This window comes from Phocoena phocoena, chromosome 19 (genome assembly GCF_963924675.1).
Source record: "Phocoena phocoena chromosome 19, mPhoPho1.1, whole genome shotgun sequence".
NCBI lineage: Eukaryota > Metazoa > Chordata > Mammalia > Artiodactyla > Phocoenidae > Phocoena > Phocoena phocoena.
The window spans coordinates 26,502,970-26,527,591 of record NC_089237.1 but is presented as its reverse complement, the minus strand read 5'-3'; the positions used below and the strand labels follow the sequence as shown (position 1 = coordinate 26,527,591).

The 24,622-nt window shown below is 43.6% G+C and overlaps 1 protein-coding gene across 1 annotated transcript in view; it reads right to left on the bottom strand.

Annotated features, from left to right (window-relative positions):
* ACACA (acetyl-CoA carboxylase alpha) overlaps positions 1-24,622 on the bottom strand; it is a 237,910-nt gene that overhangs the window by 20,496 nt on the left and 192,792 nt on the right. The window contains exons 46-52 of the mRNA XM_065897277.1: positions 19,447-19,590; positions 18,739-18,859; positions 15,461-15,557; positions 12,237-12,333; positions 10,877-11,012; positions 3,890-4,070; positions 2,045-2,157 (exon numbers count right to left, since the gene is read on the bottom strand). Coding sequence (XP_065753349.1) covers positions 2,045-2,157; positions 3,890-4,070; positions 10,877-11,012; positions 12,237-12,333; positions 15,461-15,557; positions 18,739-18,859; positions 19,447-19,590 — 889 coding nt within the window. The remainder of the gene's footprint in view (positions 1-2,044; positions 2,158-3,889; positions 4,071-10,876; positions 11,013-12,236; positions 12,334-15,460; positions 15,558-18,738; positions 18,860-19,446; positions 19,591-24,622) is intronic.

Below are 24,622 nucleotides of genomic sequence, written 5' to 3'. Positions count from 1 at the left end.
CATTTAGCAGACTAAGGATTCTTCCTCTAGTGCCATTTTGGTCAAGGTTAAATAAATATGGTTTTCTTCAATGTGGATAGGAAATTGATAATAAGATGATTTGTAACAAATGATTAAATGGCCATCCCTTGGGAATCTCCTCCCTTTCCCCTTTCCATGTTTCAAAAGTTAAAAGATGCTGGGTGAATGCGGGAGCGATATCACTTTCCTTCAAGAGAAAGAAGCTTCAGCCCCACACCCCTCACCATCCAGTCATTCTACAAACAGATGTTAGAGAGGATCCCTCTTCCTACCAGCCAGTTACTCTGAAGGGATGATGACAGCCACTGGGGGGTTAAAAAGAGGCAGTGAACCCCCAGGTAATGAGCAGGAATTCAGCAGGCAGTGTAAGATAAATGGAGCTCTCTCTCTGCTGGAGTCAGCATGAACTGCGGCCCTGCGGCTTGTTTGTGGCAAATGGAGTGCGCGAAATATCAAAGGGCAGTGATCCAGAAGGAGACCGACTTTGACAAATTTTAAATTGGCCAGAAAGAAAATCAGGAAAAAAGAAAAAAACAAAGAAAAAGAGGAAAAAAAGAAAATTATGCAATTCGCTGTGTTCTGAAATTGTGGCGTTGCTGCCTTCGTGCAGAATTAGTGGTAAAAACGGCGATGGTGGCGATCGCTGGATGCTGGGAGCAATTATGAGGCATCTAAGCGAGATGCTTATCAGTGGCTGAAGCTTTTAGAGCTCTCTCTGTGTACAGTTGTGGGTAACTTGCTCTTGAGCTGCAGTTACTTTAATTAAAGTGTATGGGGTTGGTCAGAAGTAATTATCCTGTTTGGAGAAGAAAGAGAAAGAAAAACCACCTCAACAATTCTGGGTGGCAATAGATTTTAGAAACAACTTTGCCAATTTCTTGTTGTATGTGTGCATTTCCTATAAAAGGATCAGGCTGCGGTGGGTTAGAGTTATTGGTGGTTGTTTCCTAACGGCAAACAATGGGACACAAACAGGGTTTATGGTAACCCGAGTCGCTGTGTATGGCAAGCAACATTGCGCACGGCTCAGGCCTCTGATGCCAGGACGTGCGGTCTCTAGGGTGAGGGCAGGCAAACTCTCAGAAGTTTCTGTGTCTCTGGATGGTGAGGATGTAAAGAGTTCACAAATGGTACTTTATTAATTAACTTACTATTTGGAACATAAATGAGCTAGCATCTCTTTTTTATGTCTTCCATTCACTGAGTTTCACTACCTTTTAAAGACAATCTCCCTGTTGTCTTTAAAAAACAAAAACAAACCAAACCAACAAACAAAAGACCCTTAAGCCATTATCTTTACTAACAGAGCAAAGGGCTCAATGGGAGACCTGGGCAGAAAATCAGTGTTTTAAGAGACTCTGAAACTCATTCAGACTCTGGACTTGACACAGGGCCCCCACAGTTTAGTCCAATGTTCAAATTGCAAGCGCCTTCCAAAAGCTCCAGAAACAAATGAGCGACAGTAACGGCTGGAAGCATGGAGTGCAAATGCTCCCAGGGATTCTGCTGCTCGGCCTCTATTTTAAGCGCACAGTGTACAATTTTTACTTCCATTTCTCCAGCTCAGGATGGCCCCAGGATGCCGCCTGGGTAGGCCTCTGGCTTTTCCATCCTGTGACACTGGCTCTTCAGAAACAAGGCAGGCTCGTCCAGAGAGACAAGCAGAAACAGGATACTTAAGCCTAGCATGTTCTCTGCCTGATCAGCCTGCCCCCAACAGCAACTTCCAGCTAATCATTCTTTACAAGGACATCCACAAGCCTAGAAAGATGGGTTGTTTGAACTGTAAGGAAATATCAGAAGAAAAAAATCAGGTGACTTTTGCTTTTTTAAGAGCCCACTTTCCCTCCTATTATACACCCTATTTCATTCTACCAGGGTTCTTACCATAGAGAGGACAGTAAATAAAGATGATCATGAATTTGATCAAATGCTTCAGTGCCTCCTCCCCTGGCCTATGAATGCACTCATTACAAATCAGCTGAACGGCTCATTGATTTGCCAGGAGGACAAGCAGACATACCCAATCGCTCAGCCAAGTGGATGTAGACGGGGTCCACCCGACGCATGGTTTTCACCAGATCCTTTCTGCGGAATTTGATTTCTACTGTCCCTTCTGGCTCCAGAACTGATCCCCTGGATCACAGAGAAAAGAAAGGAAAGGAAACAAAACAAAACAGAAATAGAGGCACTTTAAAGGAAGGAGACAACAGAATGAAGCCAGTTACAATCTGTGGACCAGGAAATAGCTTCATTATGGTTTTACCCACCCACAGTTCACAGAGGGAACCCCAGGGAGAGAAGCAGGCACCAGAGAAGAGTCTAAGTGGGGTATGAGAAAGGCCTGGCAAAAAGCAATTAAAATAATTCTTATTATGACATCAGTCTACTTCCATCTCAAAGGGAGAAGAATACAGATTCCACCACCTACAGCTGATAAGGGTAACAGGAATCACGTTTTTCAGAAAAAAAAAAAAAGTTGATGTAGCCGCAGTGGCAGAGGAACAGTCTCCATCACTCAGGCCATGCAATGAGGGAGTGGCGGGGGTGCTGACTGGTCCGACACACGGACGGCACCCTGCTGCCATGGAAATGGCATAGGTTTCAGGGTCACTTCTAGTGCATACTAATGATGTTCTATTACCAGAAACTTTACCCTACACACCTTTTTTTTTTAAAGACTTTCTACATAAAAAAAAAAAAAATTACAGCTAATGCTTAACTCTGTGCATGGCACTGTTCTAAGGTCAATGTAAAAATCTTTATGACAATCCCATGCCCAGTCTATATCCACTATGAAGTAAGGTGCTATGATCCCCATTTCACAGAGGAGGAAACTAAGGTACGGGATGTTAGGAGACTTGTCCAAGGCTAACAAGTGACAGAGCTGGACTTAAAACCATACAGTCTTGTTCTAAAGTCTGCAGAGGACTTGTCTCCCATCTGATATCAGATCAGGAGTTAAGTTAGCACTTAAAAGTAAGCCCCTAAGTATAGAACGCTAGCCTAGTGATTTGACAATAAAACCACTGGACTCTCTCAAGCAGTTTTTGAAATAAGAGGCTGAAATTTTTGGGAAAAGAGAGACATAGGCGCTCTTAATAAAATGATTGGATGTAGGAACTGGCATGGAAAATGTCAAGGAGATATGATGTGAGATTTACAAAAGGGGTTGAAAGCAGATTATGAAAGGAAGCTGGACTTAAGTGTTGCAGGTGCCAATGCCTAACAGAAGCTTGGGATTTTCTCTTGCAGTTCTCTTTGTGCTGCAAACACTGTGTTCTCCAGGCCTCCCCGAATGCCAGAGTGAGGCACTTGCGCTGTGTGGGAGAAGCTCTGGTTGGAACCACAGAATGCAGGTGCCCATGGTGCACCCTCGATGGCCACCCAGGTCGTTCCACAGACAAGGAGAAGCAACCCAGGGAGAGCGAGGGACTGCTCCAAGTTCCCCACTAGTCAGTCGGCAGGGCCTGGGGAAGCCCCCAGAACTCCAGACTAACTAGTCAGTCCTTCCTCTCCACCTTGCTTTAAGCTCCCTCTGCCACATACCTAAGAAAGAGATGATGAATAGGTATATCTGAACAACATACAGGAGAGGGTCTCTCAGAGTTTGGGGGTGCCTGGGTTAGAGAGACTTCATGGTAAAAGAATCTGGGGTGGGGATCACACCGGGAAAGCCTGACTCCAGCCTGGTTCCCTTCTCATGCTGGCACATGCTTTCTAGAAAGCCTATTTTTCTGAACTTGGAACCCTCTGCGGATACACAGATTCAAATAAAGGTCCCTTGGCTATAATGCTCTCCAGGAGGAAACCAACAGCTAGAGGATCTCCCCAGAGGCAGTGAGTGGAAACGAGGAAGGAGCACTACCTGCTTTCTCGGTCAGCATACATCTCCATGTGCCGCGGGTTGATGGTGGGGTCAATCACGACCCAGGAGCCACCCCGGAGCTCGGCCTGTGGAGAGGAATGTAAACCATCACAGGCTGCGAGCACTCCCGTAAGCCATCCACGATGTAAGCGCCAAAACTTCAGCACTTGGTCGTACATATCTGTGGAGAATGAGACAAATTAGAAACCATGAAGCAGTGCTTCCCGAACATTGCTCACATCGTGACACACAGAGAAATAAGGCTGCTCATGGCCAGAGGTGACAGGTCTGGGGGGTGCAGCTGCCCCAGGTCCCGTTTGGCCCCCCCTGAAGACTAAAGCAATTGGTGTCTCCATCTGTATTCTATTTAAGACTCCACGGGCTCTTCAAAAGTATGACAGAAGTGCACTGCTGCCTTTCACCAGATTCAGGGTGCAGGCCCTATGGACTGCATATCCATTTTACATCTTCCCTGAATTTCTGTAACTCAGGTTTCACCACATTAATTCACACTCGCTCTACAAATGTTGAGTATTTTTCATGTCAATATGTGATCTCCTCTCACTACATTAAGTTTTCTGAAGGAAACTATTCAAGCTCTTTTCAATTCTTCTCATGATACTTAGCATATGATAAGCCCTTAAAATGCGAAAGCCCTTAAAGCCCTATGGAAATGCATCCTTCAAAAATTTTATCTTCAAAAAACTGCATCTTTCATCTTTGCATCCCCAGGGTCCTGTCCAGTGCCTAGAACATAGTTAGTGTTCAGTGAGTGTCTGCTGAATAAATGAGTGAGCACATGCATGCTTTGTAAAGAACACAGCAAGAAAAAAAAAATTAATTCTTTATCAGTTGCATTTTATCAGGGTACCAACGAGAAAAAAAGTTAAGTGCATATGTATTATTGGAACTATCACACAGCCACATAAAGAGGAGACACCTCTTTCTTCTGATAAAGAGCACACTTTGTAATCCCCCCAAGGTCAGGTGCAGCCTGAAGAAAAGAGACCCTTGGTGCATAAATAGAGTCAGTCCTTGGAAAGCAGGATCAGTTATTTATTTCCCAATAATTTATGACTTCTTCCCATTTCCTAGCTCACTGAAGTCTGAACACTGCTGAAGTTTTAGGTTATGATTCCAGATGTTTAATGAGTATTGCAGTGGAACCACAGTGGATCCTTTTGAAACATCAAATAACAGGTTCAACTGAGTTCAAACTTTCCTAACAAAGAGAGGATCTCAATTTGGAATAAATCAATCTGGAAACCCAAAGCAAAGAGGCATTTTTCAGGAACTTAAGAGCAAACCAAAGAGAAATTGCTTTCACTGTAGTTACTGGCAAATTAAACCTCTACCTTCTCCAAAGTAAAAATGGCTCTCTGTATAGAAACCATGGGTGAGCACAGTTCTCTGCAAGGCCTATGCCTTTCTCCATTGCTCCAACCTGGCTGGCTGGTCTGTGAAGGAATTCCAAAAACTCAGAAGTTGCCCCAGGAAAAACTCCCTACTCTATGTAGAATGTGAATGGTCACACACTCTGTATATATGATCAGAACAAAGACATTTATTCCTTTGGGAGGAAAGCAAAGACCAAAAAAATTTACTGCTAATTACACAACTGCTGTATGAAGAGCAGGGAATAAAGGACTTTAAGCGCTTTACGCTAATTCCGTGGTTATGAAAATAATTGCTCAGTTCAAATTATTTTAACTAAATTAATTTTTTAGTGGATATTTCAACCAGTGCGACATAATAAAATAATTGTGTAATTAGCAGTACATTTTTCAGTGCTGCCAAGAGTACAGTCTCAGAATGAGTAACAGGAAGGAGTGGCTCTCAACCGTATCATGTGCGGAGAAGAAATGGGAGGTGGAGATAAAAGGAGAAAGTGAAACAGCAGCAAATGGCACCCAAAAAGTCATTCTATGTGAAACAAAAGTAAGTTAAGAGGTAAATGACAGAGTTTCCAGCCTCTTCACTCACTTCTGTTTGTTAAAGACATGTCTACATCAAAATCCAGCTCTGTACTATGATGAACAGACCCAGCTCCCAAAAACGGAGAGGACTTTATTAAAAATGTACTTCCATGTATTTAATTAAAACAAAACAAAACAAAACTTAATTTCATAGTATAAGCAAATTGTTTGGGATAAAGCTGAGTATGTGTGCATTTTATTTTTGTGAAATGGACTTTGGTCCCTTTTCATCTTCATGGTTAGCTTACTGTATACGAGGGAGCATGATTACACACACACACACACACACACACACACACACACACACACACACACACACACAAATCATTTAATCATCAGAAAACTCTTCTTTTTCTCATACCCAAGTGACAGGTGAGTAAACTGAGGCTTAAGTGAGTAAGTGGCAGAGTTGAGACTTTGAACCCAGATCTCTTTGTCTCTTAAGTCCACATTCTGCTACTTCATTCTTAACCCACCCCTCTTAAGGCGAGGAAAGTGCAGGAGGCTGAAGTAATCTGCCTTCCAGCATCTGATACAAGGGCTCAGTAAAATAGAAGCCAGAAAAGAGACTTGAATAAATGAGTATTTCTAAATTTTGCCTGGATTTTTGGTATGTTCAGAGATATCAGAACTTATACTAGCAGCTCTGTGAAGGGCATGGATCCGACTGCCAAACAATTATCTTCAGGCCCCAAGACTGTGAGTAGAAAAGGGGCATCAAGCTTCATTGAAGCTGACAAGCTTGGGACTTGAAGAAAACGCCTCCATCTAACCTGGAACATCAACACCCCACTATCCGCATCATCAAAACACTCCAAAGGCAACAAGGGCTATTAAAATATAAACAAACACACACATTCTACAATCAACATGCCTGTACTGATTCACAGCTGCCCCAGACCACACATTCCTGAAAGGCAGGTTGAAGCGCCTGGCAACAATCTGACACACATTTGTTTGAAATCCCTTCATATTTAAGAGACAGAGCAAAAGCATAGCCAAGAGCAGCAGGGGAAGGGGGATCCCCAAGGGTTTAGGCTAGACATCAGTCTAGGGAACTGTAAAGCTATGCATACGCTGACTGCCAATTCTCTCAGGCCCTGAGAAATGCGATGGGAATGGAAAATACTGAAAGGTTCTTCCTCGGAGAGGGGGGGAGCCTGCAGCTTTCTAAGCATTCTGAGCGAAGCACATCTGCATGAACGGTGAGCACACAGCCTTTCCAGCCTGTTTTTAGCACCCAGGCGCCAACCCTGCCTGGAGCCTTCATTGTTACACAACAGGGATACACCACAGCAGCCGCATGTACCAAACAAGGGAGCAGGGCGGTAGGGTGTTTCCACAGTGCTCTGCTCTCTCAAAACTGGAACAGATCTTATTGGCTTGAGGCGAGATTATCTGTTAGAAGCTGAAGGTAGACATCAGGCATACACAAGCTGCATACACATAATGTCTCTCATGAGTTCATTATGGCCGGCTGACACTGTATTTCAACATCCAAGTAATCAGACTTTATAATAGACTTTCATTCCAGTTAAAGTTTTCAATAAATGTTTTTTATTGTTATTTATAACCTGTCCCAGGAAAAAATAATAAGTATAACATGAAAAGCCAACTGAGAGTGACCCTGTAGCACCAGCAGTGAGGCCGCTTAATATCACTGGGATTTGCATCCTATCAAGCTATTCATGCTGAGGCTGGGACCCTGGTGCTAATTTCTAGTAAATTTCATGCTTGATGTCTCCCTGTTGTGGGTCATTGCCGGTTCGTCTAAATAAACTGCTTCCAAATGGCTCTTCCATCTAAATATTCAGCCAGTTTTTATAATTTAATTTTGCATTATGCTGAACAGCCTTCCGGCCAGATAGAGCTCATTGGAAAAAAAGCACCAATACCATCTTGACATGCTTTTATTTATTTATTTATATTTTTACTGCTTGAATTAGACCTCCTAGGCCGACTAGTAAAGAGGTTATTTTTCCCCCCTCCACTAATGTCAATTTTCAGCATAGCAAGAGCTGTCTCTAATCTTTTCCTACTCATTACACACAATTTTGGAGTCATTTTACCCACAGTGCAGTCGGCTCCTGGCTGTGTGTTTGTGTGCACTCAGGGATGGCATAATTGTTTATTTTCCCTCCCTGCATAATCCCCAGCCAGTATTGAAACCAAAACTGCAAACATCTCCCCAAGGGATATGGAATGACTCTCAGCTTTGGTCCCTTTACATGAGATAATACATAGAAAACATCCTGGCCTGCATGTAACTATGAAAGGGGGGTGTTCCTCCCCTCCTACTTTCACACTGATCTCCATCTTCCCCAAGGCTTATCTGTCTTAAGTGACGTGTAAACGGATGCAGCAGCAGCACCAAAATTCAGAACACAGAGCTGGTCCTGGCTCCACATCAGGCCAATAACTCGTTTTTGATTAGGGACGGGGGTGGGGGTGGGGAGTTACTATTTAATGGGTATAGACTTTATGTCGAGGATGATGAAGAAGTTTGGGGTACAGACAGCAGTGATGGTTACACAACATCGTGAATGTATTTAGTGCCGACGAACTGTACACTTACAAATGGTTAATAGGATAAATATTATGTATACTTTACAATTAAAAACCCATAACTCATTTCTGAGTTCTTGCAGTTTCCTGTCACAATAACCCCAAAGCAGAGGGGCGGTAGGTGGGTAATTACTTTCTCAGGAACCTAGATATTCTATTCTTGGGATATTCTAGTAGATCTGGTTCTGGCCCTAGGCTCTAAATTGTGCTACAGGAAGTAAGACAGGTCTGTGTTCTCATTTTTTAGCTAAATGATCTTGGGAAATTTACTTAACCTAAGTCTCAATTTATGCAAATTGTGGATAATAATATAACTTACCCCTTAGAGGTGCCTGTTGTGATGATTATGTAAGATAATGCATGTAAGATGGTTAGTGCAGTTTCTGGTGAAAAGAGCCCAATGAATCTTAATTGTTGATGCTCTTATGGTTATAGGGCGGGCAGCCAATCTGGGCCTGAGCCAAAATACGTCGCAGAATTAAAGCTTCCCCTACAAGCGGCACATCGCAAACGTTTGAGCTCTAAATTCGTTAGGACAAAATAGCCAGGCTGACGTCTCCTAAGTAATGTCAGCATGAGTGAATTCTCAATGGCTCCCCAGAAGAGAGGTAACTAAGGAGTAAGAGTATTGCATTCTCTCCCAAGTCAATGTAAATCTTACAGCCAGGGAATCTGGGATCAAGTGAAATCTGATGCTAAATGCATCTCATATACATAAATGAAAGGGATTTCAGCCACCCCCTCCCCCGCCCCCATATAGTATCATCCTCCTTTGAACACTGTGGTTATTTTTTTTTTTTCACATCCTTATTGGAGTACAATTGCTTTACGATGGTGTGTTGTTAGTTTCTGCTTTATAACAAAGTGAATCAGTTATACATATACATATGTTCCCATATCTCTTCCCTCTTGCGTCTCCCTCCCTCCCATCCTCCCTATCCCACCCCTCTAGGTGGTCACAAAGCATCGAGCTGATCTCCCTGTGCTACGAGGCTGCTTCCCACTAGCTATCTATTTTACGTCTGGTAGAAACACTGTGGTATTTTGTTTATACTTTATACATTATGGGTTTAACTTTCTGTACAAGACATTCTTCTTGACTCCTTCAGGCTTCAAGACTCTTTTCTGACTTATTTTTGTTTTCTGTGAAGTAGCTAGCTAGCATAGCTCCTTGCACATAGGAACTCAATAAAAATGTGTAGGATTGACTTGTTTAACCTATACTCTCAATATCTCATGGTATTTCCACTGATTTATTATCTTGGTCAAAAAGTAATTCACCTGGAATAGCTTAGGAAAGTATACAAACCCTAATTTGCATGTACAGTCCACATCTCCCCAAAGAAAGTGCAAAATGTGGAAGCTGTCCAGTAAATATAGACAAAGGGGACCTTTTCAACTAAAACAAAAAACAAAAAAAATCGCCCTACTCATCTACATTTGGGCAGGGAGGCTGGCCATACAGGCAGGGGTTTTCTTAGCCAGGTAAGGAAAAGTTGCTGGCATAAGGCTCTAACCTCTCTCCACGGCACAGCTGATAACCTATAAAAGGGTAACTTCCCCAGGCTTTTCCTCCCTCAAAGCTAGAGATGCTCCTGCCCCAAGCTACTTCTGGGTGCCTTACTGAGAGTTCATCCTTTCACATTTTACATGTCCTACCTCTGATCACTCTTTTCACTCCAGCAGTATCAACTCCTCCCTCCCATCTATTCCCCTAATCCATTCTAGGGTTTTCCCTGAGGAATAAAGTTGACACTTATCAGCATACTCATCCCCTCACGGCATGTGGTCTCTGGCCTCCGCCTGGCCACGAATCTCTGGCCATTGGAGAGAAAGCTTCACAACTCTTGAGAGGTAGTGGGTGTTTCCCTGAGCCGTTCACACGGAGGATTCCCAGTGACTGGCAGTTCTGGCACTGAGCAGAGCCTTTATAATAATGGTCTAATATGCTGGAGCCACAGGCCCAGGGCTGTTGTTGGATAATAATAAAACATATCACAAACTGCCACAAAGGGAAAGCCTCCGGTATAGAATTCGTTCGTTTTCTTCTGGTGACAGCTAATTTCAGTATCTCTCTTGCTCATCACAGAGCATTAAAGACGAACACCAACAAAGAGTATGCCCAGAAAAGAGGGACAGAGACTAGGACAATTGTATTTCCCCAGGACCATCAGAACAGTCCATCACTAACCTGTGAAAGCTAAATCAGCAGTCCACCTACATAACGCCTAGATAGCTCTAAAATTTTGTATGGAATTGTAAAAATCGAATTTTCCCATTCAAGTTACAACTCAGAAGATATCTCAGAGGGAGCATAATCGCCCAAAAACCTAGGCTGATGTGCTATCAGGGCACTCATATAAACCCAGTATAAACCCTTCCTCCCCCCGCTGCAGTGTTCAAGGGAATCAGTGATGCCCCTCCAGCCCAGGGCCAGGCCAATTACCTTTCATCCCACCAGAGAAGCCTCTCCAGTTGGCAAAGACCATCAGAGGCAGCCCTTCACGGTTGAAGTCCTTGATAGCCTGATAGGTCTTAAACGCAGAATCTGGGAACCAAACCTGGCCAGCCTGCTGGATTATCTATTAGGAAAAGGCAAAGAAGAAGACACAATTAACAACACAGTTTGAAGGGGAATCTCTCCCGGGAGAATAAAGTTTTACTGTTAAAAACTCAAAATCAAACCAAACCAAAGTTGTTGTTCATCAAGAAGATCATCCTTGAAATAAAAAAGAAGAAAGGATCCCGGCTCTTTGACTTTGTTAAATACTCCTCTTCCTAAGTCTTGATTCCACCACCAACCCCTCCTTAGTCCAAAGGGGGAAACCTTACTGCTTCCAAAGGAAGGATGCAGCCTGAGGCATCCTCCTTCTAGGCTTCCCAGGGCAACTTTAAGTGACTTGACCACACAGCTCCAAGCAAGCCCCCTGGTCAGTCTCCACGTGCTCTCACCTCTGTGCCTGGTACAGCTTCCCTGTACTGTGCTTTGTCAGCGGCGCTTGAGGTAGCCCTGCTGCATAAGCTCCTCTCATCTCCCCGACCCTTTGTCAGGCTGTGAAGACTTAATCCACCCTTTTGAAAAGGATGGGACTTCCCTGGTGGCACAGTGGTTAAGAATCCGCCTGCCAGTGCAGGGGACACAGGTTCGAGCCCTGGTCTGGGAGGATCCCACATGCCGCAGAGCAACCAAGCCCGTGCGCCACAACTACTGAGCCTATGCTCTAGAGCCCATGAGCCATAGCTACTGGAGCCAGCATGCCACAACTACTGAAGCCCATGCGCCTGGAGTCCGTGCTCCGCAACAAGAGAAGCCACCACAAGGAGAAGCCCGCACCCTGCAACTAGAGAAAAGCCCGCATGCAGCAACGAAGACCCAACACAGCCAAAAAGAAAAAAAGAAAAAAAAAAGGATGGGCTGTGGCTTTCACATTTGGTGTCGGGGCTGACTTCCTTATTAATTCCAGTAGGAGCTCTTCCACGATTGCTTGGACAACCAGGACCAGTGGGCCCTCAGCATCATCTCAGCTGCCTTTCTAGAAGACCACATACCCAACAAAAGAAGACTGTTTTCTAGCAACAACAAGACCACTGTAAAGGCCCATTTAATTTTTCAGGCAGAATTTAGCTTGCAGTCCATTTCGAGTCATCTTAAAAGTGAGCTCGTGATGGTCTGAAATCATTAAAGGCTGCTGGCTGCCCTTTCCTCTAAAATTGGTGGTTTGCAATGCTCCCAATATATCCACGGCTCCGCAGAGGCGGAAACACAGCTCCAAGCATGGGCGCTCGGGGTACTTGAGGTGACCTACCTTGGCTTCAGAATCCAGGTTTGCAGGATCAGCTGGGATACTTAGTTCCACGGTTCGGGTTTCCACGGCAACTACTCCCACGGGTATTCCTCCTAGCCTGATAAAAAATGAGCCTCGTAAGAACCCAATGTATGTCTATGTTACAGCTAGTCATTTATTTTCCAATCCTACATCAAAACATTGATGGAAGGGGATGTGGAAACAAATATAGGGTCGGGGGAAATCTGACTTTTCTGGGGGTAAAATGTTACTCTACAGATTTGGTAAAAATGGCAAATTTGGTAAATATGGAGGAAACTGCATATTTACCAAATATGATTGGTAAATCATAACTGGTAACTGATTCTGCCCTCAGGATCACTCCTATTCTCCACCACAGGATAAATTCAAACCAAGGGTGGTACCAGGGGAGCCTCTGCATTTAGACTCAACAGCCTAGTACGTGTGTGAGATCTTGTACACACACACACAAATGAACACACACACACCATCACTGTGGTTGCCAAGTGAAACTTCTCAGTTCACCCTACAGCGTGTCTTTGGTGAAGATGAAGGGAAACAGTCTGAAAGGCAGTAGGAACCTGAAACATCACTGCTGGAACAGACCTGTAGTTTTCTATGGAGTGTTGATGACGTGGTCCCTGGTAAGATCTGAGGGTACAGTAGGTCTTACCATTGGGCGTGTGGATGGGGAGTGTGCAGGTGTGCTACGGGGATGATGAAAAACGTGTGCCAAGTGTAGGGAGGTGGTTGAACAAGCCCTTAACTTTCTCTTCCGTTGGAAAAGAGCAGTGGGACAGGGTTAACCTTCAGAAGTCATCTTGGTTGAATAGGTGATCTATACTGGAAGGATAAATTTAATCTCCAAGCTTTGTTAATTTAAAAAACTGTTCAGGAGCTCAAAGCCTCTGCATCTGTACTCCATGATACCCTCCCACACTTGGTCCTCATAAAGATTTCCTAGTAAAAATCAGGAGGAGAACGAGAAAGTGAGTGTGAGTGAGCCTGCAAGGTACAGGGTGAGTCCTCACTCTGGAAAATGTGATTCAATCTTTACCTTCTCAGCCGCATTCCTTGGGGTTGGGGCTGGAACGGGTTATAGTCTCTCATTCCCCACAGCATCTCCATAACAAACTTTTCCATGAAGGATGGTCTTTGGTTGTTACATTGGCTACTGGAAACAGATCCTTGTCATCACAAGAGGCCTGACAGGGGCCTGAGTGAGGACCACCCACCCCCTTGTCACTTGCCTGCACTGAATCAGAATCAAAAGCTCTCTAGACAATCAGACAACGAGCAGAAGGTACACTGGAGGGTTTAGAAATATTTCTGTTCACAATGATTAACAATCCAACTGGAAACTTGTAATTGCAAAAGCCACCCTAAATCGGTAACTTATAACTTATATATTAGGGCCCATGTGACCTAATAAAGAACATCTTTATCCGAGTATTACAGTTATTTATTGAACTTGAAAACAGCTCAGAACAACTTCTGTTTTCTATTATACTACATATAAATTTTATCAGGCTAGCACATGAAGATGCTACATCTTGTTTTATAGTGTGTCCCTGGACAAGGTGCCATGGAATAATAAAAGACAATTTACAGCCAATAGCACACATATTCCAAACATACGTACCAAAGATGAGTTTTGGCAGCACTTACAGTAACAATCCCAGAAGAATACATTTATATTTATTTCTCGAAATGCCATTGCCTTTGAAAGAAGCTAGCTCCATTTGTGTTTTATATACTTGTGACCATGTGTATGTGTTTGGAGTAAGAAGCCCAGAACTCATCAGATGGAAAGAAAGAAGTCAGAGTGAGGGCCGCAATAAACAATGGCAGAGCTAACCAAAGCCAAGCTTGACTGAACTTGCTCACAGAACAGTCCCTGTTCTTCCAATCGTAAGTGTAAAGCATTATTCTCCTGTTTCCCATGGGAGGATCTTAAAGACCTTAACAGAGGTCTGGCTTTCTCGGTCATGTTTTTTAAGGACGGGAAAACTGAAGCAGAATGGATAAGAGACACAGTCTCAAAAAAGTTGCTTGTAGTGTCCTGTGAAGACTCTAACAAACCAGTAGGTCCTGAGTTGGGGGGCTCTCTCCCCAGTGGGAGTTCTGCCAGGCACAAAGAATAACCCTCACTGGGACTCGGAAGCCTGCGGTGCGGCAGAAGCCTGGGAGGCCGGAGAAGATGGGAGCTGGTCCCTGGGAGTCTCGGTCCAGGCAGACTCCAGGCTGAGTCCTACTCAGAGCCCCAGTGAAAGATCCCACCTGGTGGGATTTGCCATCTGATGGCTCCTGGTCACTGGCAGCACAAGGCGTGCTGACCTGCTAGACGGAGAGCACCACAAAGCCTAGAATTATTTTCGAGGCTGGAACCTAAATCTCAACCCAGTGTGACATGTTTGAGAATCTTGGGCAGGTGCCACTTTTCACCAGGATAAGGAAACCTGATTGCCCCCGAGAGGAAGGTGAGCTCCAGATGTGGGTCCCCAGGGCGGCGAGTCTCCGAGGTGCAGAGCCAGATTAAGATCAGCCTCGGCAGGTGCTCGTTACGGCAAGCCTGGCAGATTATTTCGTGCAGAGCTCGCTGTTGAGTGAAGCACTTCTTAGAGTGGGTATTAAAGTTTAATAGAAACTTCAATTTCCCCCTTGAAAACTACAGGTATGCCTGCAACCTATTCCAGCTTATTTGACCCACTCCTGTTTCAGGTAAAAATTTTTTTTTTTTTTTCAATTCAAATCTGATGATAAGCCAGTACAGTGCATTTGTTACTTGAATAATCTCAATGCCATGAAGGAACTTCTTCTGGTTACACAGATCTTCTGGGTGGGTTACAGAGAGAAGTAGACAAGTCTGATTCACTGGCCATCTACTCCTGAAAGAAAATGGTCTTTGGGGGATAGAGTGGGGGTCACTGGTGAGCTATGGCTATTGTGGTTGGGCTGTACAGCCCCAGAGAGCTTTTCTTTCGGTATTATGAAAAGGAAGTGTTGCCAAAACCAGACTTCAGATTAAACGCATCATTAGAGTGACACGCTAAATGACCACTGGGAACCAGTGCTCCAGTTATGCTGCCTTGGGCATGACTATAATCCAGTAGGCTGAGAAAGTTTAGACAAAGAGAACGTTATTGGTAAAAACCTATACAGCCCTTTCTTTTCTTGTTTTTAGTTGGGAGGAAAAAGTGCTTCCAAAACAAAAGAGCTCTTACCTGGCTCTGCCAACTGCCACAGTCTGTGCCCAGGGCTGCATGATCTCTGAGAAAGAGCCATAGTCAAAAAATCCACTCAACCACTGACCTTTCTGGGCTACAGAAGGGAAAGAAAGAAAACAGAAAATTTAAATGGTCAATTCATTCAAAATACACTGGAATTGGCAAATTAGAGGTTGGATTTGGGGGTTATTTGTTTTTAAACCTATTATAATAGATGGAAACATTAGGCCCCTGAATGCTCATCTGCCTTCAGACCTCATCTCCTATTTCATTTGCTAGTCTGAATAAAAAGAATCATTTATCAGCAAAAGCATCATTTATTGTTAAACGATGGGGTTCAGCTAGCAGAGAGAGTTTGTGTCTTTTAAATAAATAACCTGGTTTCTTTCAAAACACCACAAACATTTGTCAAAAGGCAGCCAAGTCATTAAAGATGTTTTCAAGAAGTGTATTTCTATTTTAAAACTTAGCTTACAATTTTGTTTGATTCCAATGATTTTCTTTTAATGGAAAGCTGAAGACAGCCAAATGATAAGTATTAATGATCACATGAGGACCCAAATTTGAGGAAAAGAAAAGGGACTCAGCTTCTCTGCTAGAAAAGCAACAAGATACATCCGCTTTATTTACTGCTCACAAAGTATAATCTTACTACAAGAAAGGGCCATGCCTGTATACTCTTGATAGGTATCAAAAATGTAATGGTTCAGATGATAACACTTAATGTCATTAACCTCCTCTGTGCATAGAATTTCCTTCACTGGCAAGACACATAAACTTTCAACATCTTAGTTCAAGATAACTTCTGTTCCACAGGTATCCATGTTTGACCAAGGCCCCATAAAAGCTTCTGCAAATAACTGTTTCCTGGCTGCCCTCTCGGCTCATAGTTTCTCAGCAAGTCTTCTAATTTGAACATGGCCCTCCGCCCGCTAAAAACTCAAGCCCAAAACCAATTAAAAGTGGAGATCCGAGCAAGCTAACCTCTGCTGACTTAAACAGGATGGAGAGTGTTTTATCAAGACTCAACTTGTAATTACTGTGTTCTACATTCCTTGCCTCTATGGCCCCCGTGTAAAATGTGATCATCCATTTCAAAATTATCTCTCTATCATGAGCCCAAAGCCGATCGTTTAGATTCTGGCCTCGTGTTGGGCATCAGTTTGAAGAATATCACGGCACTATCTCCTCTAATAAATGACTTTAACTTTTCACCTAGAAGATATCTGCTTTAACTTATCACAGGGAATCATCTGCTTTCTTTAACGCTTCCACTAAATTAAAATCTGAAGTCACTCGATTTGGGAGCAAGTGTTAGCTGCACAAGAGACAGCAGGATGAATTACTAGGGAGTCGATGAAAAAATATTATCCAAAACCCAGAAAACTTAGTTTATCACAAATTCATTTTATTCTGTGGATCTCATTAATAATAGCCAGGATAATGCCCATCTACACACACACACACACACACACACACACACACACACACCTGTTCACCCCATGAAAGAGGGCTCAAATTTTGATAAAGGTTCTAAACCAAACTTCTAAGTGCATCAGGATACTGAAATTTTAACTTTATATGCTTGGATCATTTGATGGTTCTTACTTCAGTAGTAATGATTTGGAACCACAGAATTCATTTCAAAATGGAAATTGTTTTTCTTTAAAACCCCTCCTGTCTTATATGTTGATTGACAGAGGGGAGTCATTAGTGGGCTATGGCCATTGCAGGTGGGCTTTACTGGGCCTCCTCAAAGAAGAGCAGGTCATGTTCAATTCAGATGTAGAACTTAGAAGCCAGCTAACATGGCATCCCGTAATTCCCAGGAGAACACTCACTAAGTCTTGTTCTGAATTCTGCCAGAAAAGTCCTGTATTTTAAGGCTGATAGGTATCTTAGGTTCATAGTTCTTATTATAAATCTTGGTATAAAAATGAGAGGTAGGGAAAAAGATTACTATGGTGATTTTTCTGGTGATGTAAGAAAAAGTATTTAGTTTTATTAAGATTAACAAGAAAAGGAATTGAAGACAACAGGTAACATTTTAAATTAAAGTCAGCCCTCCTCTGGTGATTTTTTTACACTATCTATAGTTAGGCTTCAGATTAAGCCCAACTCCTATGTATTAGCTGTGAGACCTTGCCCAAATCACTTAACTTCTCTGAGCCTGTAAAATGGTCATCTCTTCTTATCTCTGAGAGGTAGGTAAGTCCAAATAAGATAGTGTATATGGAAGTGCTTTACAGGCCCACCTGGCTTAGTGGGTGCCCACAAAGGTTTATTAAGTCTTCCTTATGAAGACTTCTTTCTCTTTCAACAAAATCACAATGACTCTTAAGTTTAAGGAATTATCTTCTGCATTCCACTCTTCTTTTAGATATAGCCTTTTTGGGAGGAAATAGTTGCAACAAACATGGAAAAAAGAACAAACATTTTCTCAAAAAGCCTAAAAAAAATAGATTCAAAATGTAGCGGGGGGTTTGGGGCTTCACAGAAGAACTTCCCACTAAATAAGGTTTGTTAAAATCGCCAAATGGACAGACAAACAAGAATGTACATTCGCCTTACGTGGAGTTACCTCTTTTTTCCCCTCTTTTTGTTTTTTAAGTTTGGTAAAATCAGGCCCAAGACAGAGGGATATATTAGATAAACATGGAGGGAGGGCTTGTTCTTACTCGATACAGTTATCACATTAAAAGTTCTGCACAGTCTCTTCATGAATAAATAATCTTACAAAGCAACCTTACATTAATAAATAAGGCACAGATCAATACTATTACCAAAATCATATGAGAAGAAGGGCGCATGCAGGGTGGGTACCCAGCAACAGCTTGCTGGGAAGAGTGCAGTCACACTCTATAGTGAAGGGTCTCAAAGACCTTTTCCAAAACTTATCTGATCAATCTCTGTTTATAGAGACCAGATGGTCAAAGATTCTGGTCCTGTAATTCTATGACTTTATGGCTTATATTTAACTGTTTTAAAGTCTTTGAGCCCATTAAATAATAAGTGCTCTAATAACAGAAAAGAAATGTATTAATGACTCCAGTGCTTATGACTCAGTGGCTGATTTCATTCATTTTTCATTTGTTCTTGAAGGATTTTCCACTTTTTTCTTCAGAGAGCTGTTTTTCAGATTTCCCTCATTTCCAGGTACTTCAGTGGCTTTGTTTTCTTTGTCATATACTATTGTGCAGGAATTGGTTAGTGATTGAAAGGAAGACTGGAAGTTTGAGGGCCAGGGTGCCACAGACCCTCAAATGTGTACATACTTGGGTGGGGACGGCCTGCCAGCATCCAGCGAGGGTCATATGGAGTCTTTGTGGGAATAAACTCGATGACTCTATCTATAGGATCCTTGGAATTCAGGAGAGGAACTGAACTGTGTACACTCTGAAAGGAGATTGGGGGGGAAAGGGCACAGCGGTCAGTGAACAACTCCAACTCAGCAACAGTCATTATGGACAAAGACAGCAGGGACCACATATGGAGTCACACCCGTTAGTCCCAGTCATCAGCTAGAAGAACACTCATCGCGAGCCAAGCCCTGAGGAACATGTACAGCCCTCACGTCTCATGTAGGCGCCCGACAGAAAGTGGGGCATTCTGACTCCTGATTTCAGCATGCCCAGGCTCTCCGGGAAGCTCCCCAGAGGGGTGGATACCGATTACAAAGGGGAAGACCCACAATGAGGAAGAAGCCTTAATAAGCTGGGATCTGAGCCCAGATAGGACACGAAGGCTTCTGTGGCTGGAAATCATCAGAAAGGGGCCTAACCAATGAAATCCAAAGGCATTTTAAAGGTAGAAGGCAAAAGATGGCTTTAAGAAAAAAAAAGAAATCAACGGCTTCCAGAGAACATATCGTAAAAAAATCCCTCTACTATAAAACAGTCGCACACGCAGAGGCAGTGAACTCTGGTGAAAAGGCTGGGTGCTAGGGGCTTCCTCGGTGCTGGAAGGAAGGGGGGAGGGCTTACCTTCGGCATGTAGGACAGCCAGTGCAGGACAGTGAACACCCCTTCAAAGTCATCACAGACAGTGCTGTGGGTCACCCCATTGTTGTGCATGATCTGGATGCCCCCGAGCTGGTTATTGGACGTGTATACTTCCCTTCCGAGGACCTAGAGAAATAAACAAGGGAAAAGACATCCGTCCAGACAGAGAGAAAGGCAAAGTCTATTTCGTAATTCCCACGAAAATGGATTCTTTTCTCCACAAGACAGAGTCCAGCCTCCGTGGGTTGTGCCGAGGGACTATCTGGACCTTTGTCCTAAAAAGAAAACTTGGAAAACACAAAAGGCTTTTAAACAATCACATATTCTGTTGCAATTTAAACACCAGCAAGCCTCTCTCTCTCTCTCTACTAGCTGCCACAGATGTGCATGGCATACTTGACTCTGAGCTGAAATCATGGCAGTGGGTAAAGCTGGGACCCTGAGACACAGGCTACGTCATCGCCTGCAGGCCTGGCCGAGCTGCTGCCTGTAGGCACAGTAGAGGGAATGTGCCTGTCTTTTGACAACCTCAAGTGATGAGTCTCAGTTAAATAGAAACACTGTGAGGTTTGGATGCCTCATTTTTTAAGGGTTAATTTTCCCCTTTACATTGGATTTTTAAAGCAAAATCCTGAAGCAACTCACGACACATACATGAATGAACCCTTGAGCCGACAGTCCTCTTTGTGTGCTGGGTGCAGGGTAGTGATTTATACCCAAACCTGCCTCTCCTGCGTCCTTCCCTCCCAAGGTTCCAGGGAATTCAGGGCCTCAGTTCCCTGGTGTATCCATCCCTAGAGGAGTTTAACCCTTGTGAGGTTGAAGGGCATCTGCAATTGGAAACCATAAAGTTTCCTTTAAAAAAGAAAAAAAAGGAAGAAAAAATATTCTTCGACTTGGAAATTGTAGGGGTTTTTTTTTCCCCTTGAAGATTGGTTAATAATTTCTTTCAGGGAGGGAGGTTTTCTGACCCAGCAGATGGACGCTGGGCAGCCTGATCACTGACTATTGCAAACTTCTGAGTGTGTAGTAATTGCCAGTCATCTATGGTAGCCCTGGAGAGCTCTTAACGGCTGTAGAGCGCTTACTGTATTTTACCTCTTCTTTTCCCTTTCCTTCTTTAGAAAATAACCATAACACAAAATTTCTTCCTTACTTTTATTCATTTCCAGTCTCTGGGGAGAAGCGAATAAATGAAAGACCAGCAAATTCTACCTGTATACTCCCATCCTGCCCCTTCCTGTTAGGAGCTGGTTCCCCTGCATGCTGGGTCAGCCCCAACATCAAGACCCGCCAAAGGCTGAGGAAGGTGGTGGCCAAAGCAATGACCTCCATGTGACCCAGCTGGCCTTGGTCCCATTTAACTTCAGCTGGGAAGGATGGAAGAGACTCTTCTGAAAGGAATATGGGAAGCAAAATGGCTCTCGGATTACTGCTTTCCTCGCTAAGGAGCACAGAGAACAAGCCTTTGCAGGCAGCCCTGAGCTGAGCAGCACAGCAGCAGCTCCTTTGAAGGAGCCCCCAGATCCAGGGAGGCTGTATCTGACCACTGGGCTCCCATCCGCCTCTCGGTCTGTCTTTCATCTCAGCCCAGGCGCTGTGGCTCTTTTCTCATTCTCCTGCTGTCTCTTTCCATTTGCCCTCTCCCTGACTGATACACTGATCTCTCGGTCACTCGGCTTTCTGCTCCACTGAGTCCATATTACTAATAACACCTCCGCCACGGCCAGTTTACCTCATGAAGGCAGGAGCACATCATTACAAAATAAACTCATAACTTTGACATTCTAGCAAATACTCGCCGTTTGTTATTTTTATGGCTTTAGTCTTTCTAACAGGCAGAGGGCATTACATACCTGTTTCATTTCTGTCTTCAAATGTGTGCACACGCACACTCACACATGCACCAGGAAACAAAACAGAATGAAAAACCAACCCCAAACAAATGTCCAAAGCAGTCAGATGACGGGGGACCCTGGTGGAGGCAGAAACCCTGTCACTCAGGGAGGCCGCGCTCTGATCTGGCTCCGGTTTTATGGATGTCATAAACCTGATGGCCCACAACTGGTCCTTCTGGGACAGACGGCCTCTCTGCCAGAAGTCATTCAGTGTGATCAGCAGTATTTTTAATTATTAAAATAAAACTGGAAAGGGGGAAACAAAATAAAAAGGAGACACAGTGCTGACCCTGAATATCTGATACCCACAATCTATGACAGGAGCCCAGAACTCCTTACTGCCTAGAAGACAGAGTTGGGGCTATTTTCTGCTCAGAAACGCTATTTTCTTTCCCATGAAACACTGTCTCTAGTACTTGATAACGTCCAACCACTTAGAACCTCACACCTCTCCAAAATCAGTAATGAACCCATCGAGGACCAATTTCAGAAAAAGGGACTGAACCAGACCAAGAGATGCTTAGCTGTTCAAATACACCTTCCTCGGATGTCTTTGCCCCTTCATTTCAAAGAGGAAGAGAGCCTCTAGAACTGGGCTACTCCTGGAGGCCCCCTCATCTCCCCATTCTACCCCATATTCTTACAGACTAATAGGAGACAGACCTGGAAGGAGCAAGAGTTTAATAACTTGGCATGTCTTCCCTTTACAAGTGGAAACTCAGGCTCTGACGTGTTGGCATTGTTCTGAAAAGGCGGCAGTATTTATACATTTCTTCTCCTCTGGGTTCAGAAAGAAAACCAGGGCTTACCACAACGAAGAACATTACCCTGGGCTAAAGAAATGTTTGTCATGTAAGAGGATTCGTTTAATTTGGGAATTAAAGATAAAAATTATAGGACAGACTAACAGAGTATCCGAAGAGCTCTCTCTGATCAGCCTTATCACATGAGGTAGGGGGTGAAGAGGGGAAGGACACACAAAAATGAAACCTGCTTCACTAACCACAAACAAATGCCAACAATCATAGCTACTTAACAATCGGCGAAGAGAAAGCAGGAGCCTCCAGTTCATCTTCAATGACCGTATGTTTGGAGCATGCACCAGTAGAATGAAGGCACACACAATAGCTCCTGATTTATAGGGGTCATTGCTGACTCAAGTGGTTTTAATGATTTTAGAATACTTCACAACAAAAGCTCCAACTGCAAAAGCAGAATCTGGGCGAGGACAAAATCCATTCTGCCTAACTCTGAAATGATTGCGCTGGAACAGTTACACTAACCCTGATGAGCATTGAGGAAGGCAAAGTAAAGAACCCACTGTTTTATTCTTCAATCTACTGCCCTACCAATCTTCTACAGAAAAACCTGGGGTAAACAACCCTCATTAATATAACATTTTCATGAAGTGGGCAAGATTCATTCACCAATTTTTTTCCCACTTGGACACATGCATTCTTGTATAAGTCAAGTTGCTTGCCATGTTCCAGTTCCGAAATTATTCCTCTCACATTTTATACTGCATGATACAAACTTTTAGTTTATCTGCCCAACAAGCATCAATAACCACTTAAACAAAGGAACCACTCAAACAGAGGTGACTCTGATGAGGCCCCACTTTGCTGCCCCCAGGTCTAAGTGGAGAGGCAGTGCCATGCAATACTAGGAACAGGCACCATCTCAGGTCCCCTGCTGAAGAGTGCCCACGCCGCAGGGCTGAGCCTGAAAGAGGATCTCCATTCACTCTCCATATAAACTTCAGCCTCATCCAGCACTTACAGCTGGCAGACCTGGGAATTAAGAGCGCTGCATACAGCCAGTGATTAGCAGAACACAAACGTTAAAGGCTCCACGAAAGATGCTACATAGCCTTTAGAAATTCTGAGATACATAGGAAGTACAAATGAATGCAGCTATACATACATACATGCAGAGGCCTTAGCCGCTGCTGCTGTTGCCCCTTATCTAGAGACACTGCAGACAGCTCAGGTTTACCACAGCTGACAGGCAATGAAAACAGTCTAATAGACCGCCTGCTCTTGCCCTTAAATCCCTTTTTGGAGATCAAGATAAACACGTTCTTCCCTTCCCCAGTGCTCCAGACATTTGACTGAAGTGGCAGAGCACTGTGAGGTTTTGTGCAAATGAAATCACTGTGTAATACTGAATGAATGTAGTATTTACTTGTCAGGATATCTGTCAGCACACAGGCACTGAGATTTCCAAGTTTCATAGATGTAACTTAGCTCAATTGTTTTTAAAAAATTGCTTTTGTCCTGATATATACATTATGTTGGACACCTTCCGACTTATAAGCAAATATTTGCGATCATGTGCTGAAGATGTGAAAAATAATGATGCATATCGATGGAATAAAAAATGAATTCTGGGGCTTCCCTGGTGGCGCAGTGGTTGAGAGTCTGCCTGCCAATGCAGGGGACACGGGTTCAAGCCCTGGTGTGGGAAGATCCCACGTGCCACGGAGCAGCTGGGCCCGTGAGCTACAAATACTGAGCTCTGCGCGTCTGGAGCCTGTGCTCCGCAGCAAGAGAGGCCGCGACAGTGAGAGGCCCGCGCACCGCGATGAAGAGTGGCCCCCGCTTGCCACAACTAGAGAAAGCCCTCGCACAGAAACGAAGACCCAACACAGCCAAAAATAAATAAATGAATAAATAAATTTATAAAAAAAAAAAAAAAAAATGAATTCTGCTGCTTTCCTCCCTTTATCCAACCTTTCCCCCTTTAAACATTCCTGATGGGTCAGTTAAAGAAGGAGGGAGTACAAAAGTCCTCCTGCATCTAAGAATTAGGCTACACAAGCTGAGTCCTTGCTGCAATACTCCATCTCATTACGATATTTCTATTCTCAAGAGGATTTGAGGAGGGGTTTTGTAAATTTCCTGAGCAACTGTCATCACTGGACTTCATCCATGATTCTAGATATTAAAGTCACTCTGGGGACCTGTCAGGTTATCAGTAAAGGTTTGGCTAAGGCAGAAAGAGAGAGATGAGAAAGAATAAGTGGGAACACGGAAGAAGTATTAAAATGGGAACAAAAGAAAGGAGAAAGGATGAGAGAGGAAAAGGGAGGGGGGAGAAAAAAGAGGAAGGGGAAGAAAATATGCAATAGCTCATCTACTCATGCTGCTAACACCCTCCTCCTTGACCTGACAGGACTACATTTTTAAAAGTTGACAAGTAATTCAATCTCCAATTAACAATTTTAAGTGGTGCAGCACATATTACTGTGTAAATGTTTC